Source organism: Paramisgurnus dabryanus, chromosome 3 (genome assembly GCF_030506205.2).
Source record: "Paramisgurnus dabryanus chromosome 3, PD_genome_1.1, whole genome shotgun sequence".
NCBI classification, from domain to species: Eukaryota; Metazoa; Chordata; class Actinopteri; order Cypriniformes; family Cobitidae; genus Paramisgurnus; species Paramisgurnus dabryanus.
The window spans coordinates 12630456-12648943 of NC_133339.1; the positions used below are offsets into that span (position 1 = coordinate 12630456).

Below are 18488 nucleotides of genomic sequence, written 5' to 3' on the forward strand. Positions count from 1 at the left end.
TCGGCGCAGTAACACCCTCACTCTCCCATTATGAGAGGGAGAAGGGGAGCGGACTTTTCAGGCGAGTCGAAGTACTCCCAAAAGTGCTATTACGCCATAAAATATAGTTACTCTTTTAAATCCTTTGAAATTGATGCGCTGTCTTTTTGAAATGACAGTACACTGCAAAAAATTATTTTTTAAGAAAACATTTTTTTTTGTATTTTTGCCTTGTTTTCTGTAAAATATCTAAAAAAAATTTGAAATGCTTTTTCTTCATGAGCAAAATGACCCAAGAAAATAAGTCTAGTTTTTAGACCAAAAATATCAAATTTATTTGTCCATAAAACAAGAAAAAAAACTCTGCCAATGGGGAAAGCAAAAAAATATTGAACGTTTTTCTTAAACACTAAATTCAAGAAATATTTGCTTACACCATTGGCAGATTTGTTTTGCTTGTTTTATGCACAAAATCGCTTAAATTTGATATTTTTGCTCTAATAACTAGACTTATTTTCTTGGGTCGTTTTCCTCATCAAGAAAAATTGTCTTCATTTAAGAATTTTTAGATATTTTTACTGAAATCAAGACAACAATACTAAGTTTTTTTCTTGAAAATCATTTTTTTGCAGTGTGCAAAGAGCAGACTGAACGTCAAAGTACAATATGTGTACATTAACTAATAGATGACATCTGTGTAGTTCATTTATATAAAAACAGTTTACATAATGTAACTACATGACACTTTACTGTATAAATTCAGGTGCAGCCCTTGTTTATCTCCAGCGATAGAGTTCTTAACACCCATTAATTCATTCTTTAAAAAACATGTTTAAAACATGTCAATCAATACATGGATTTGCCTTGGGCCCCCAAATCACTAAATCCGCCCCTAGTAGGGTATTTGATGATGTATTCCGATGTCAAACAAAAAGTTTTGAAGATATTTAAGGCATATGAAATAGAATTAAGTATTTAAAAGGAAGAATTACAAACAATAGGATGCAAGCAATTGACTATAGCCAACTTATTTAATGACAGTCCAAAATCAAGAAGACAAATGTATGCAGTTTTGAGATTTATTAAGAATAGTGGGTTATATAATTATAGGATATAGAAGAGGTAAATCACACTCCACCACGGTAGGTGGCGGTATGCACCTTTAAATTTGGTTCGCAACCTGACAATAAACCAAAAGAAGAAGAAGAACGTTTAGAATCTCATGAAGCTGTGTTCAAAAGCGGGCATCACTAAAGTCGAATTAAATCATCTTTAATTATTTACTTGGTTTGTCAGCAGGATTTATTAATACGATAACTGTTAGCAGTGAGATTGAGTTTTCTTACCCGGACTCACTGTTGTCTCTGGAGCAGGGATCCATTGTCCGGACAGCGCCTGACTCATTCAGTTGTGTACTTTGAGGTAATGTCCCACCATATAATACCAATATTGTTCAATGTTGTTTCATGTATTTTGAATTGGATTACTGTGAAGAGTACACAAACATAGAGGTTGTGCACTATTCCGACAACTTTAAAACTAACCGCGAACTGCATCTGTATTAATAATTTTTATTTTAGTTATTATTTACCTTAATATTTAGTAACGTTAGGGGAGAGCGAGGCACAAAGTAACGATTTTTAGCTTTACCTCTATCATTCAAAAAATATTTAAGTTATATTAATTATTTTTTACAACAAACACGTTTTAAATTCAATCAAATTCTGTCTATGTACTACAGGTGGATATTGTTATATATCTGCGCATAATAGATATATATCCACACATTTATCCATCCATGATCATTCATCTAACCATCCTTGTATTATGCATCAATTAATATAAATAGATTTTTTGAAAGGGCTACACAATTAAGACACAAAATAATAATTGTGAGTTATTTCCCCTGATATTGTATTAACAGTTATCATTTTGATTAATAGTATCATAGTTTTTGAGTTTTTATTTCATTATCATTGTATACCTGAGGCTTAATGGTAACACTGTGTTACAACTAACACCACTGTGTAAAAATGTTTTCAATCCCAGCTATCAGTTACTAGGAGTTGCTGACATGTTTCAAAATAATGTTATGTTTTAGGTAACAAGATGGTGATTAAAGTAATATAAGGTTGGATTTGGTGACTTACACACCCAACTAAAAAAACATAAGATGAAGAAATGTACTTTCATGCCTCCAAAACGCCCTTTATTTAATATCTTAAAGCTACATTGTGTAGTTTTTTTTTTCATTCTTAGCAAAAACTAGGAATGGGCGATATCTTATCGTTTGCGATATACCGCCAAAATTTCTCCTCGCTGTGAAAATCTGTCGCCTCACGATAACAACGATAAATCTGGTTGATGAGGTAGTTTGCGCTGGCCAAATTCACTGTTCACGTGCGGAGTGAAAACAAACATGGCGGAAGGCGCACGTGATGCTAAGGAGGTGCTTGTTGTTATTACCATGAATTTACCAATAAATACAAAAATGTGCTGTTCACACATGCAGTGACGTTCCGTCTTTAGGGCCCTATAAAATCCGTTTTATTTTTTCCCAAATTCCGTTTTATTTTTTCCCAAATTCCGTTTTATTTTTTCCCAAATTCCGTTTTCTCCGTTTTAATTTTTGCAAATTCCGTTTTATCCGTTTTAATTTTTGGCAAATTATATTTTTTACCCTTTACTTTTATTTTAGTCATAAAAAGAGTGTACCTTTAATGTTAATGATTAAAATGTAAATGATTTGGGGAAAAACTGGATAAAAGGATTACTTAATGACTATAAAAGATGCATTTACACACGCACATACACACGCACACGCGCACACACACACAACTCAATTCAATGCATTGTTTAGTGTTTTTGCAGGAGGCTACATCAAGGTGTCAAAGCAGTGGTGCCTTCAGAAGTGCCTTAAACACATCAATCCAGCGGAACGCGATCCATATTTTATACACAATCGCTTGAAATGCATATAACTTTACAAACATACACAGGATAGTGATCTGACTTAGGACAGCATGAGCATGCAGATCTTTGCACGTGCGAGCGAAAGAGAGACAGAGCGGCGCCATGATGCAGATGATTATATTTTAAATGCGAGAGATAGATAGTTTGCCTCAGCTCGCTTGAAATGCATAAAACTGAACAAATACATGAGGATTTGTGTTCGCACTTCGGACAGATGCGTGAGCGCGTGCACGTGAGAGAGGTACAGTGAGACAGACGTGGATGAGAGAGTGCATGTATCTTTGCGCTCACCGTGAACAGAGTGTTGACAAAACTTCCAAAATAACAGTTCTCCGGTCACATAAAAGTCATGTGAGACCTGCTCGGAACTAAGTGCTTAGCGTTGAATTTCTTAATTTTTTCGCTGACGAAAGCAGAGTCGTGGAGAGCCGCTTCGCCATGGTTTCAGTGTTTTGGAGAGGGTCTGAAACGACGGGAGGGGGCGTGTCGCCCAGATTTACTTCCCCCGGTCTGCATTTCCCCCAGACATACGTTCGTCTCCCACACAAAAACATAATTTTATTCAAAATATGTAAAATTCCGCGTTAATACTAGATTCCGTGTTAATTAGCCAATTCTGCGATTCCGTCCGCGATTCCGTGATCGCGGAAATTATAGGGCCCTACGTCTTTTTACCAGTAAGACATCATTCACACATATCAAAATACCAGTAAACTCGGAGAAAAAGCGGAAGTTACCTGTGGCGTGTGGCCGGTGAGCTCAATGTCGTATTGTAAACAATGGCGGGTTGTGACTTAATGTCCACGGTCCGTATTTTGTTGTCTTTCACATCTGTGGCAAATGCTGACAGTTGCAAAGTTGCTCGTGACCAAACAGCATTGCGGCGTCAAACGGATCCTGTGTAGGCTTCACAGAGGAGCAAGGTAAAGTTAGTTTTAGGTTTGATATTTGCTGCATATCCGCCTAGGCTGCTTTAGGGGCCGTCTGCAAATCACAGAGGGTGTGCTAAGGACGTCGGTAATTTGGCAAATAGATGGTAAGCTGTTTGAAACAACTTTGGTGAAGAAAAGTGGACTTCAGGTGTGCTCGACTTTTAAGCAGCACATGTGTGGAAATGTCTACAGTGCGGGGGTAAATGTGTCATCTATAAAAAAAAAACTTTCTGATTGGGCCGAAGCTGTCAGCGCTGTCTGACGTCGTCTGTTCTAAATGCCGGTAATCCTATATTTTTCGTTCACAAATAGCACTTACTGGTAAATTACTGGTAATCTTAAAACCTGTCTTACTGGTAAATTGGGAGTACTGACTGTTCACACATTACCTGTTAACTTCAATTTACCAGTAAATTACCAGTAAAGACTGTATGTAAAGGGACTATTGACTGTTTCACACTGAACTTCTTTACTTTATCAGGTTACTTTAACATGTTTGTACTTTATCAGCATTTATTTGCAGTTGTACTCTATTGTGATTTTGAACACATCTAAAGACATTGTTACTTTTCCTGTTTGCACTATTTTTGCACCATGAGAGTATAAATAAATACAGAATCTGTGTTTACATTTTAAACCTGTAATTGATTTGAATTATTATTGTGTAATTGTTGTTGTGTGGTGTTTTTCAGCAAAGTCACTGGAACATAACTTAAACATAACGTAATCTGATATTTTACAGAAGCGAATAATTATTGTCATTTTTATTGTCACAGCAACAAACAACGGAAATTACCGTGATAAATTGTTTTAGGCCATATCACCCATCCCTAGCAAAAACCCATGTATTTTTTCAAAAATATATGCTCATTCATGTGTAATTACTTCCACCTACTAATCAAAGTATACTCGTAAGTGAAGAATATGCTATTTACAATACAGACAGGCAAATCGCTCGAATGGCTGAATCCATGTTGTGCCTCCATGTTGTGCTCCGCCTTTCGTGCTTTCAGATAGGGCTGTGCAATTAATCGTTTTTCAATTTCGATTTTTGCACATTTCGATTGCAAAAACAAGATAATCGAGGGAGATGGATTAGTGTGCCGCATTTCTGTTATTTCGTTTTGAGTCATTAATCCGACGCGTCATAAGCAGCTGCGCCTCGCACACAAAGTAGAAATCCTCATGTAACGTTATTTGTTCCGTTTTATGCTTTTCAAGCGAGCGGAGGCAAACTATCCCTCACGTTTAAAATATCAGCTGGATCGTGGCGCCGCTCTCCGTGCAGAGAGCTGCGCGCTCAGTCATCTGTTTAAAGTCAGGTCACTAGGTAATAATCCTGTTTATGTTTGTAAAGTTATATGCATTTCAAGCGATCGTGTTTAAAATGTGAATCACGTTCTGCTGGCACTTAAACACTACTGCTTTGACACGTGTAGCCTTCTGCAGCAACACTAAACAATGCATTGAATGTATGCAGGGCTTGAAATTAACACTCGCCAAATGCGGGTATATTTCGGCTGCGACTGTTTGTGGAGATGCGCGCGCGTTCAGCGGAGCGTTGCGGACCAAAGCGCCACCTCCCAGAGAGCGCGCGAGAGGTGATGGATTTGCGAATGCACAAGAGGACGCAGTCTGAGCGCATACACACTTCGGGAAAGATACAACAATTGCATGGAAGTGATTGGAGAGATATATATTGCGTGCACATTCTCAGGGCAAGAGCGGAGAGAAATTCAGCGCATTCCTGAATGCACACGAAATCAAATGAAACCCGCCAGCTGAGAGGTTCGCGCATCATTTTAATGTAAGCTACTTTGGGCAACAATAATGCCCTCTCGACAGTTGTCATTAAAAGTCTTAAATCACTTTTAACAGAAAACATGATCAAGCATATAAAATACAATCTGCATAAACAAGTTGAAAGTAAAATTCATGTACATTTCTTGACTGCTGTTTTTAATAAATATTTAAAGTGGTTGTCAAGGGGTTTTGTGTATATATTTTCAGTTAATCTTCTACACCCCTGCTCCACTTTTAATATATTAATTCAATGTAAATCTATTTATGCCTTACTAGACTGTTTTTATGCACCTAAATATATGATATGATCTATACTGATATACCTGGTATATACCAGCTAATGTTGTCCTAATTTGGGTTGTCAGACTGCATTTGAAATTCAATCTGCATCTAATGTAGCTAAACCAAGTAAATTTGCTCAAATTAAAGTCATTTTAGGATGCCAAAGTCAAGTTTAATCATATAAAATTTATTTTACCAGCAACAAAATTGTGGCCTGTGAAAATGCTGAGTGGCTAGTAACTTTGGAAAACAACTAGCCACTTTGGCTGGTGAGCAAAAAAGTTAATGTCAAGCCCATGTATAAATGCATGTTTTTACAGTCATTTAAGTAATCGTGTTAAATAATCGAGATTAAGATTTTTATCAAAACAATCGGGATTATGATTTTTCCCATAATCGAGCAGCCCTACTTTCAGACTACATTCATGCTGGCCCCTTCTCAATCTGAAGCTGGAGCCTCCCAAAGTTGCATTGGTAGGCGGCATACATCATCAAGACTAAAAATACTTTGTTACATGCTCGTTACCGCTAAAAGTTACACCAATTACATGAAAGTCGTAAACAAAACTGTACTGGACAACCTTAACACGTTTTATGCTAGATTCGACCAAAATAACAGAGACATCCCCCTGACATCCCCCTGCCACCAATAACTCAAATGAGACTGTACTGAAAGTGACGCACTCAAAGGTGCTTAAGCTCTAAGGAAGGTGAACTTTTTTCACTATATACATATGACTGTGTCACCATCTCGGACAATAACAACATCGTCAGTAAATGTTGTGTCACGATTCTCCAAATCCTCGATTCGATTACATTTTCGATTCTAAGGTCACGATTTGATTTGTTTCTTGGTATGTACTGTTTTTTGAAAGGCAAAAAATGCTAAGCCATTATTATATATTACTATTATAGTTTCACATTCACATGCACATTGCGTGCTTTTCCTTGCATGGGGGTTTGTGGGCTTCACTTTACGTTAGAGAGCTTGTAGAGAGAGGATTCCTTATTGGATGCACATGGACTTAATGCCCGCGTCTTGGACTCCTAGCATCTAAAAATAAATCCAGCGTATCATAAAAAGCTGCGCTTCTCTCTGTCTCACGTGCACACGCTCTCGGATCTGTCCGAACCCTAAACAAACTAAAATAGTAATCCTTACGTATTTGTTTAGTTTTATGCGGTTCCTGTGAGCTGAGGCAAAGTATCCCTTTTGTTAAAAATATTACCCGCTGCATCTTGGTGCCTCTCTCGCGCACGTGTAGAGAGCTGTGCTCTGTCCGAAGTCAGCGCACTAGGTAGGAAATTAATCCTGTTTATGATATGCATTTCAAGGAGTTGTAGCAATACATCCCTTGTGTTTAAAATATAAATCTCTGAGAGTTTTTTCCTCCGCTTGGCAAGCCGACAGGACATGACATGGGGGCGTGGCAGCATCGACGATCCCATTGTTTAATTCGAAGTTCAAAATTGTGACTACATTTCGATAGATTTCGAATTAAAATCGAAATCGTGACACCCTTACAGATGATACAACTATCCTTGGCCTCATCAGAATATGGTTCACAGGGCCACTATCTACAGGGAGGACAATGATCTTGTTCTTAAAGGAATAGTCTACTCATTTTCAATATTAAAATATGTTATTACCTTAACTAAGAATTGTTGATACATCCCTCTATCATCTGTGTGCATGCACGTAAGCGCTGGAGCGCGCTGCGACGCTTCAATAGCATTTAGCTTAGCCCCATTCATTCAATGGTACCATTGAGAGATAAAGTTAGAAGTGACCAAACACATCAACGTTTTTCCTATTTAAGTTATACGACCAAGTTTGGTGGTACAAAATAAAACGTAGCGCTTTTCTAAGTGGATTTAAAAGAGGAACTATATTGTATGGCGTAATAGCACTTTTGGGAGTACTTTGACAAACTTGCTCGTATAACTACTCGTCTTAAATAGGAAAAACGTTGATGTGTTTGGTCACTTCTAACTTTATCTCTAAATGGTACCATTGAATGAATGGGGCTAAGCTAAATGCTATCGAAGCGTCGCAGCGCGATCCAGCGCTTACGTGCATGCACACAGATGATAGAGGGATGTATCAACAATTCTTAGTTAAGGTAATAACATATTTTAATATTGAAAATGAGTAGACTATTCCTTTAATATTGATAAAACAAATTAACTAATTCTGGACTTTAGGAGGAGACCTCTCCCCTACAGCCTCTAACCATCAAGAGGATTGAAGTTGAACGGACTGACAGCCATAAGTTCCTGGGACTTCATATCTCTGAAAATCTCAGCTAGGCCAAAAACATCCAGAAATTTGAAATTAAACACCCTTTCTGCATCTCTTTCTCTTGTATTTCTTTTAAAAGTCACATTCTTTCTGATCCTGTTTTTTAAACCATAGTTAGTGTGTAATGTTGCTATAATCGCATAAAAAATACATGTAAAATGATAAAGCTCAAAGTTAAATGCCAGGCAATATTCCTGATTGAATGACGTCAAAGCAAGAGTGTTTGACTAAACTTCGCCCACAAGAATACGTCAGTCGCCAGCTAAGCTCAAACGGCTCTGCTAAGCTAAGCTGCTGTCGAATCACAACACACTAAACAAGTGTCAAAAGTAAATAAAATAATATAAATGTGTCTTTGTAATCTGGTGGGTCCTGATTCATTTTCAGTGCAGGAAAACCCTTCTGCAATAATCCGATGATGTCTGCATCATTACACCCCTATAACATAAAAGTCAATCTTAGCAAAACATGAGGATCAAAGTTAGAAATAAACCAATTATTTGTTACAAATAAAACTAAAAAAGTTTGAAACAGATGTTGAATGTTTCATTGACATTAAATGTTTTAATGTCTCTTTTTCATTTCTAGTTCACACGTATACAGTGAAAGTGATTGAGACCTTCAGTGAAGCTCTTCCTACAACAATCCACCAATAAATGCTGGAGTCAAACACACAGAGAAATCACTCCATGTGTGACAACTGAAATCTTCATGACATAATGTTGGTGCCGGTGAAAGAGGAGCTTGAGAAGATGACGGATCCACAACCATGCAGAATAAAGGATGAAGATACTGAGGAACAAATAGGTTGGTGTCTATTTTTCAATCTTCATCTTTGAGGGTTGAGGAATGATCATAAAAACATTGAGAAACATGAGGGAAATAAACTAAAATCCATGAGATGATAACTTTCTGCTTCTATAATAGATTCAGTAGAATTAGATTGAAACATCAGAAGAGTTTTATCCAAAGCAACATTCAGTGGATTGAATGACTGTGATCTCCATGTAATGCTCTACTACAGTTAAACCTCATGTTGTGTCATTATCATGAGAATTTTCTTTTACCCAAAAATACTAGTTAAAGTTATTGCATCAGACTGAAATTTATTTACTTTGTTTCTAAAGGCTATAACAATCTCTGTGGCTTTTTGTGATTCCCCACCTTGTTTTAAATGTGGTGTTCCTGGTCATAAAAATAACTGGCCTACAAAAAAAGCTTGTAACCAGGGCCTGCTAATGATATTGATAATGATAGTGACTCCGTGCCATAGTTTATAGCATAAAAGCAAACTAACTAGTTAAACATTAAAGTAGACTAGTGTGGTCAACAGGGGTGATTCTAAGATGATCATTTAGGGGGCATAAGGGTATAATTTTAAATTTGAAAAAAGTTTGAATACAGTGTAAGGTCCAGCCTATATATGAACAGTGGCAGAGCTGTCATTAAATGGGGCTGTCAGGGCTACTTTACGGGTTCCATAGTCAATGAAAGAAAACAATAAAGCCCCCCTAAAAATGGCCTAACAATGCCCATGGTCAACCCTGCAAGTGTTTGTCATATTTTATTTAATATTACCCAAATTATTCTCATATAATACTATTTTCACAAAAAAATCAGAAGCATAAGCTCAGATTAATTAGGCCCCTCTTTGTGAACAAGTAGCCGAAACAATGCCATAATGGGCGTGTTGTAGCGCGCGTTCTCACAACAAAAGTTATGGTTCAGCTCCTTAAAATGAGAGATAACATGCATATAAACATTCACCATGAGAAATGTTGCAAACTAGATTGAAGCAGTTATCAGGAATTGATAAATGAGACGCATAAACAATGACGCACGTGCCGTAGTGAGGACACGCGTGTCATGGCAACATGAAGTTGATTCAACTCTTTAAAATGAGGGACTTACAACATACACGACGAGACATGTCATCAAACTGGACTGAAGCAGATATCAGGTAAGTTAGCTCGTCACTTACTCGGTTGAAACGGAGATCATTCAGCAGCATTATAGCTCATTTGAGCTATAATAAAGGAAAATTCCTGCGCGTCATCCCAACAAGATATATAGTTCAGCCCCTCAAAATGCGGGTTTTAAATGCATAAAAACCAGTGGTCACCAATCCTGGTCCTGGAGGGCCGGTGTCTCTGCAGAGTTTAGCTCCAACCCTAATCAAACACACCTGAAGGAGGTAATTAAGGTGCTTCAGGTGTGTTTGATTAAGGTTGGAGCTAAACTCTGCAGAGACACCGGCCCTTCAGGACCAGGATTGGTGACCACTGTTTTATATGCATTTAAAACCCGCATTTTGGTGACCACTGGTGACCACTGATATAAACAATCACGATGAGAAATGTCTGAAAACTGTATTAAAGCAGAGATCAGGGAGCTCGTCAAATATCCACTCAAAAGCTGGTGAATGATCTCAGCATTAGAACGGCACATCACGCGCTCCTTTATAATGTTATTATAAACAAAAATGCAGAGTGGTTTCTGGAGAGAGAAATAATTCATAAAAACAAACTTCAGATGCTGCGTAGAAGATAGGGCGAGACTTTCCATCACGTGTCTTTCCGGGACCATCAGATGCCAGCTAATCATGGCAGTGTGAATGAACAAAAAATCTAAGGATCCCGGAAAAATCCAGGATCCCTTTTCCATGTATTTTCTGGAATGTCTGTGTAAAAAGGGCTTAATAGTGATCAAAGATTATTGGCAAAGCTGTTTAGTCAGTACAGTGGGGGTTAAAGGTGGTTTTCTGATTGGTCAGTTTGAATGTGATGTTGGGTTTAGTCACATGGTCAAGGCAAGGGGATAAAAGAATATGTTTTTGGGGGTCTTCTCTCTTTCCTTTCTCTTGCACTCTTCTTCTTTGGGTTAGTCTCCATGAGCTCTGCTTTTGGATTCTCTATGCTTTTCTTCTTTACCTGAGTTCTGGGGTTCAGGTTGTGTTTTTGTACTTTTACCCAACATGGCCTCTTGAAATTTGTCAGTAAATAAGCACCTTATAATGCAATGCAAGTTGACAGTAAAATTAATGTACATGTTCTGACTAAGCAGTGTTTACTGCTGTAGTTAATACATTTAAAGTGTTTTGTAGGGGTATATTTGGGGAGGCCTTGATACTACGAGCTACCAAAGACATTATTAAAGAGCTTCTGTGTAGAGCCCGACCGATATGCGTTTTTTCGGGCCGATGCCGATACAGATATAAGGGAGTAAAAAAAGACCGATAACGATATATCGGCCAATATTCTTTATGTGTACATTATAGTTCAGTATATACTACAGTATATTATACTAAAGTACTGTACATAGAATACACTATATACTTTAACATAATAAACTATGAATAAATACAATGCAATGCAATGATCACTCACAAATGTGGTGATCACTCACAAATGTGGTGATCCAACACTTATATTGATGTGACAAAGATATGTACTATAGGCAAGAACTTAACAATAAACTTTATTATCCAAAATTAGTTGGATATCAGTGCACTAAACAGTAAACTTGACTTATTATAAATAACTTTAAAACACAAAGAGAACAAAATACATAAAACTTGCATCATTTGCAGTTTTGACGAGAATAACGTTATAAAGAGAAACTTATGAAGTCATTGATTATTAGCTTTACAGTAAGTTGTGTACTTCACAAATTAGTTAGCCACTCACAGTTACGAAGACAATGCTTGACGGAGCACATACTAATGTACACTATGTTTAATGTTGTGCACAACGTTTTTATAACACAAACCCAGGGTTCCGTGCAAACTTTAGACTTTAATAAAACTAATGCGTCTTCGCTCCACCTCTTTTATTTAGCAAGGGTGTAGAGTTGCGCGAGCTTATTGAATCAATTGCTCTGAAATGAGCGTGTTAACTAACAACACAAGCAGCAGTAATCTCATATAGTGTTATATAAGTGCACGGCTGCGCGTAGTTTAAACGTGTAATTTCTCCGTCTCGCGTCATTTCTCCCGCTTGCGTTTTAACTCGCAAGTCGACAAAGAGACGGATTAAAAACACCAAATGTAAGCGGGAATGCGTCTCTCTTGACCATTTATAATCCAATCGACCAAAGCGCGTCTTAATACCAGGTGTAAAAATGTTGTGAAGAAGACACTGCGTGACTGCAGCCACCTGAACTGAGAGACTGACTGACTGAAGTGAAGGGGGTGGGGGATTGGATGGTGTCACTACAGTGAGTGATCTGGGTCACCATTAGCAACCAGTATGGCGCACTCTGCTGGACAAACAAGTACTTACATCTTTCAAATGCATTTAATGTGTTCTGTAACAAACGTTCATATCAGCGCATATCTGCGGCTTATACGCCGATACAGATATATCTGCGACATGCTCATATCGGCCGATAAAATCGGCAAAACGATAAATCGGTCGGGCTCTACTTCTGTGTGAGGATGCTGCCAAGCAAATTGACGCCGTACCACTCTCTGATAGCACAGTGAGCAGACGTATTGGCGACATGGCTGAGGATATGTCTGCTCAACTGTTGGACCAGGTGAGAGCTAGCAAATTTTCTGCACTGCAGCTAGATGAAAGTACGGATATGTTCGTCGAGGAATTACTGTTTTGCAAAGCAGTTGAAAGTAGAACCACTGGGAAAGAGATTTTTCAAGTACTGGACAAATATATTGATTTAAATAGACTTGACTGGTCTCGTTGCGTGGGTGTCTGTTCTGACGGGGCCATGGCTATGAGTGGCAAGAACAGTGTGGTAACTGCTGTCATCAAACAGAAGGCCCTGAATGTCGTGTTCACGCACTGTATGCTCCGTCGAGAAGCACTGGTGCCTAAACGGTTAGATGATGAGCTTAATCAGGTACTACAGGACATGATACAAGTAGTAAACTTCATTAAAGCAGCCTCTTGAAACACAGGCTGTTTGCTCTTCTGTGTGAAGAAATGGGAGCCCGTTTTGATGGACTGCTGCTTCACTCAAACGTACGCTGGCTTTCACGGGGGGCAGTTTTGAACCGTGTGTATGAGTTGCGGAGGGAGGTTGCAGAATTTCTCTTGTCTGAAAAACATCAGCTTGCTGACTGTTTTAAAATGCAGCCTGGATTCTAAAACTTGCATATATGGCTGACATTTTTTGTCATCTGAATGTGCTTAACCAAAGCATGCAAGGGCGTAACACATACATAGTGCATATATGCAAGACAAAGGGCGTGCTTTTTCCCTGAAGATTACGCTGTAGTCAAACAAGCTCATGAAACGGAATGTAACAGAAATGTTCCCACTATTACACCAAGAGCTGCTGTCATCTGGTGGTGAGATGGACACCATTTCTCCACTGATACAATCCCACCTAGAGCACCTCCAGGGATATTTCAAAGACTATTTCCCTGACCTTGACAGCACCCATCTGATATGGGTAAGAAACCCATTTGCCTATGATGTAGGCTCTTGTCTGGACTTAAAAATCACATTTAAAAATGAAATTTGAGGCTCTTTCCCTCTCTAACTACTGGATGTATGTAAGAAAAGACTTTCCCATCCTAGCTGAGAGTGCTCTGAAATGCCATCTTCCTTTTGCAACCACTTATTTTCGCGAGTCTGCCTTTTCAACTTAAAAATTACTTAAAACAAAACACAGAGCACGTCTAAATGTGGAGAGTGACATGCGTGGCTTCCATGTAAGATCTCACCTTGTGTGGAGTATCACTGATCTTGAGAAAGGTGAGGGAACAGCCTAGAACTACACGGGAGGACCTGGTCAATGACCTGAAGAGAACTGGGACCACAGTTCCAAACGTTACTGTTAGTAAAACAGGGCTACCGTCATGGATTAAAATCCTGCAGGTGCGCATGGTTCAACTGCTCAAGCCAGCACATGTCCAGGCCCATCTAAAGACCATCTGGATGATCTAGAAAAGGAATGGGAGAGGGTCATGTGGTCAGATGAGACCAAAATAGAACTCTTTGGTATCAACTCCACTCACCGTGTTTGGAGGAAGAAGGATGAGTACAATTCCAAGAACACCATCTTAAACATGAATCATGGGGGTGGAAACATCATGCTTCGGGGCTGTTTTTCTGCAAAGGGGACAGGACGACTGCATCGTATTGAGTGGAGGATGGATGGGGCCATGTATCGTGAGTTTTTTGGCAACAAAAAACCCTCTGTAAGAGCATTGAAGATGGGTCGTGACTCAGTCTTCCAGCATGAGAATGACCCCAAACACACAGCCAGAGCATCTAAAGAGTGGCTCCGTATGAAGCATTTCAAGGTCCTGGAGTGGCCTAGTCAGTCTCCAGACCTGAACCCAATAGAAAATCTACGGAGGGAGCTGAAACTCCGTGTTTCCCTGTAACAGTCCCAAAACCTGAAGGATCTGGAGAAGACCTGAAGGGTATTGCACAAAGGCAAGATAAAGGATTAAACTGGGATTTTCCAGTTATCCTGGCTGAATTTAGCCCTGACTCGATTGCATGAAGGGATGCTAAAATAATCTAAATTAACTTACTATGGAGATTTCCTTTTTGCAGCTAGCCTAACAATTAATTCAATTCAAAGAACTTTATTAATCCCAGGGGGAAATTGCATACATTTAATACATGTAAATATGCCCATCAACCATTTTAAAAATGAATAGATAAGACATAAAAAATGAATGTACTATACCAATATAAAAAAGGGTAATTTACTTCAATAGTGAATTGTCCCAGCAGTTTCAAAGAGGAGTTATACAGCCTAATGGCCACAAGTCTAAAGGATCTTCTAAAACGCTTACTTAGCAGTAATCAGTCTCTGACTAAATGTACTTCTCTGGTTGGCCAGCACCCTAGTGGGAGAAAAGGGATTGTCCAGAATTGAACTTAGTTTTGACGGTACTTTTTTCTCAGCCACAACATGAACAGAGTCCAGCTCCATACCAAGTACAGATCAGACTATAGCAGACTATACCATTTCAGATTAATCAACTAGTTCCTCTGTCAATCCTACTAGATATTAATGTGTTTTAGTAACTTCATGGTCCTGCATTAAAAAAGATATACTGTCATTCATTGAAGTATGCATGCTGTTATTTTAGTATTATTATGAAGACTGCTATCAGGGGTTTGATGAATACATTTATTAATGCAGTTGTTGAGATAAAAAATGTCTGATGAAGTTGAAAGGCGGCTTCAATTATGTACGTAACAAGGTCAATGTGTAGACGAGCATTAAAGGAATAGTCTACTCTTTTGCCATATTAAACTATGTTATTACCTCAATCTAGACGAATTAATACATTCCTATCTTTTTTCAATGCGTGCACTGTACAGTGCGTTGTGAATGTGTTAGCATTTAGCCTAGCCCCATTCATTCCTATGGTACAAAAAAAAAGTTTTATTTTGTGGCACCATACTTACTGGTATAACTTATGCTGTGTTTAAAATTTTCAGCATATTACAATAAAATACACATCCACAAACACTCAGAAGTTTACTTTTTTACCAAAAACCACACAAGTACATTTAAATGATCTGTAATAAAACAACACGTTTAATGCTTAAACTTTAGAGAAACAGATCAAATGACATGTTTAAGTTTATTGTGTACACATATTGAACACATTCGTGTTTCTGTCAGTCTCTCACTCTCTATCTTGTAACTCCTCGTATTCATTTGAAACTTCAGAGAAACAAAATATTTATGCTTATTGGAAATTTAGGGAAATGTATTTAAACTAAAACAAACAAACACATATAAACATAATAACCATTATTATAGTTATTATGTTTGTGCTATCTTACATTTAGATATCTGATATTCTGTCTAGCTAGCTACTGTATAAACTTTTTAAAATGTAATCTAAGTGTTTTCTCAGTGAGTGTATTTGACTTTGCACTGGTATAATGTCTTACACACAGCATAAGGAAGTTTTAAAGACATTTATAGGACATTTGTTATAGGATTTGAACACAGCACAAGAGTTAGAACAGAAATTGACAATAGAAATGACACAATGTACTTCACATTAAAAATAACATGAATACATGACATCTCAAATGTGTTTTGTCATTCTGGTTTATCAATATGAACTATTTACTGTCTTCATTTTAGATATGATGGAAGTGAAAGAGGAGAGTCAACCTGAAGTGGATGAGAAACATCAGATTGTACAAATAAACCACAATGTTTCACAGAAAGAAACTCTGAAGACAGAAGACATAAAGTGTGAAAAGAGTTTCAGTGAAGATGAACGCCCTGAAGATCACATGAGGATTCACAGTGAGAAGAAACCTTTCACATGTCAACTGTGTGGCATGAGTTTTAACTGTAAATCGAGCCTTAGCCGGCACATGAGAGCTCACAGGGGGGAAAAGCCACACGCATGCCAGCATTGTGACAAGAGTTTCCGAGATAAAAGTATACTTAACAGACATTTGAGGATTCACACTGGAGAGAAACCTTTCATATGTCAACTGTGTGGAAAGAGTTTTAGTGCAAAAGCTTACCTTAAAGAACACATGAGGATTCACAGTGAGAAGAAACCTTTCACGTGTCACCTGTGTGGAATGAGTTTCACCCTTAAATCGAGGCTTAGCCGGCACATGAAAGTTCACAGTGGGGAAAAGCCACACGCATGCCAGCATTGTGACAAGAGTTTCCGAGATAAAAGTCATCTTAACAGACATTTGAGGATTCACACTGGAGAAAAAACACACGCATGCCATCACTGTGAAAAAAGTTTTACAACTGTCGGTGGCCGTAACAGACATTTGAGGATTCACACTAGAGAAAAAACACACGCATGCCATCACTGTGAAAAGAGTTTTACAACTGCAGGTAAACTTAAGACTCACATGAGAAGTCACACTGGAGAGAAACCTTACACTTGTCAACTATGCAGAAAGAGTTTCACCTTAAACTCAGGCCTTTTCCAGCACATGAAAACTCACAGTGGGGAAAAGCTACACGCATGCCATCACTGTGACAAGAGTTTCATAGATAAAGTTAAACTTAAGATACACATGAGAATTCACACTGGAGAGAAACCATTTACATGTCATCTGTGTGGAAAGAGTTTCACAATAAAAAATAACCTTAACGTACACATGAGGATTCACACCGGAGAGAAACCACATCCGTGCCATCACTGTGAAAAGAGTTTTATAACTGCATGTAACCTTAGAAAACATTTGAGAATTCACACTGGTGAGAAACCTTACACTTGTCATCTGTGTGGAAAGAGTTTCGTAACAAATCCCAACCTTAATATACACATGAGGATTCACACCGGAGAGAAACCACATCTGTGCCATCACTGTGGAAAGCGTTTTATAACTGCAGGTAAACTTAAGACTCACATAATGTCTCACACTGGAGAGAAACCTTACAAATGTTCTCAGTGTGGAAAGAGTTTCAAGACAAAAACAAACCTTAATACACATTTGATCACTCACACCAAAGAGAAATCGTTCACATGCCATGAGTGTGAAAAGAGTTTCAAAACAAAAGCTAACTTTAAAAAACACGCAAGATTTCACACTCAAAAGAAACCATTCATGTGTCAACAGTCTGGAAATGGCAACAAAGTTTAGAAATCAGCTGAGGTCTTATTTATAAAACTGTCTTGAGGATCCTTACTAAAAGTCTACGTGCACACAAAAGCCAAAAATGGCATACGGCAAAAAAGATCCAGGCCGTTTCTCAATATGTGTTCTTGTGAAACCTCATCAGTTGTGGCCCAAGAACTGTTCCAATTCCAAGTTCACATCAAGTCAAGTTCATATAACATCTCAGGATGTGTTCTTGATCCGCTCATTTTATCAAGGATGCATCAGAAGGTGACTTGTGTGGACTTACGACAGACAAGTTTCCCAGAATGCATTTCACGTCAACGGCAGTGGAGCTTAAAGTCTGCACAATATTTGAAATATTACTCTTTTTGTGTCATAAAACGTAGCCATTTATTCGAGAATATAGATGAATAACCTTCAAATCTGTGGTCAGTTAGTAAAGATTGAGCCTATATTAACATTTCCTCTGAAAATTTTGGATATTTGAGTTCAGGTTGATTAGTGGGTTGTCAGCGCCGTGTACACCACCCAGAGCAACCTCATCTCTGCAAGTCCCTCTGGAATTTGCCGCTGTCTCATTGCAGCCCTTCAGTGTCTGATGGTCAAGCATGAAATATTCCCTTTGGAGATATATATATATATATATATATATATATATATATATATATA

General features: G+C 38.2%; 1 protein-coding gene across 1 annotated transcript; it reads left to right on the top strand.

Annotated features, from left to right (window-relative positions):
• Positions 1 to 1191: 1191 nt before the first annotated feature.
• LOC135768952 (uncharacterized) lies at positions 1192 to 18458 on the top strand. The gene is made up of 3 exons (XM_065278316.2): positions 1192 to 1401; positions 8860 to 9078; positions 16360 to 18458. The coding sequence occupies exons 2-3, from the start codon at positions 8991 to 8993 to the stop codon at positions 17838 to 17840; spliced, it is 1569 nt and encodes a 522-aa protein (XP_065134388.1). The 5' UTR covers positions 1192 to 1401; positions 8860 to 8990; the 3' UTR covers positions 17841 to 18458.
• Positions 18459 to 18488: the final 30 nt, after the last annotated feature.

What these genes read in the sequence shown, in the direction of transcription:
- LOC135768952 (XM_065278316.2), top strand. Translation starts at nt 8,991, where the DNA reads ATGTTGGTGCCGGTGAAAGAGGAGCTTGAGAAGATGACGGATCCACAA. An exon ending in AGATACTGAGGAACAAATAG is followed by an intron (nt 9,079 to 16,359) that starts GTTGGTGTCTAT and finishes TCTTCATTTTAG; the next exon opens with ATATGATGGAAGTGAAAGAG.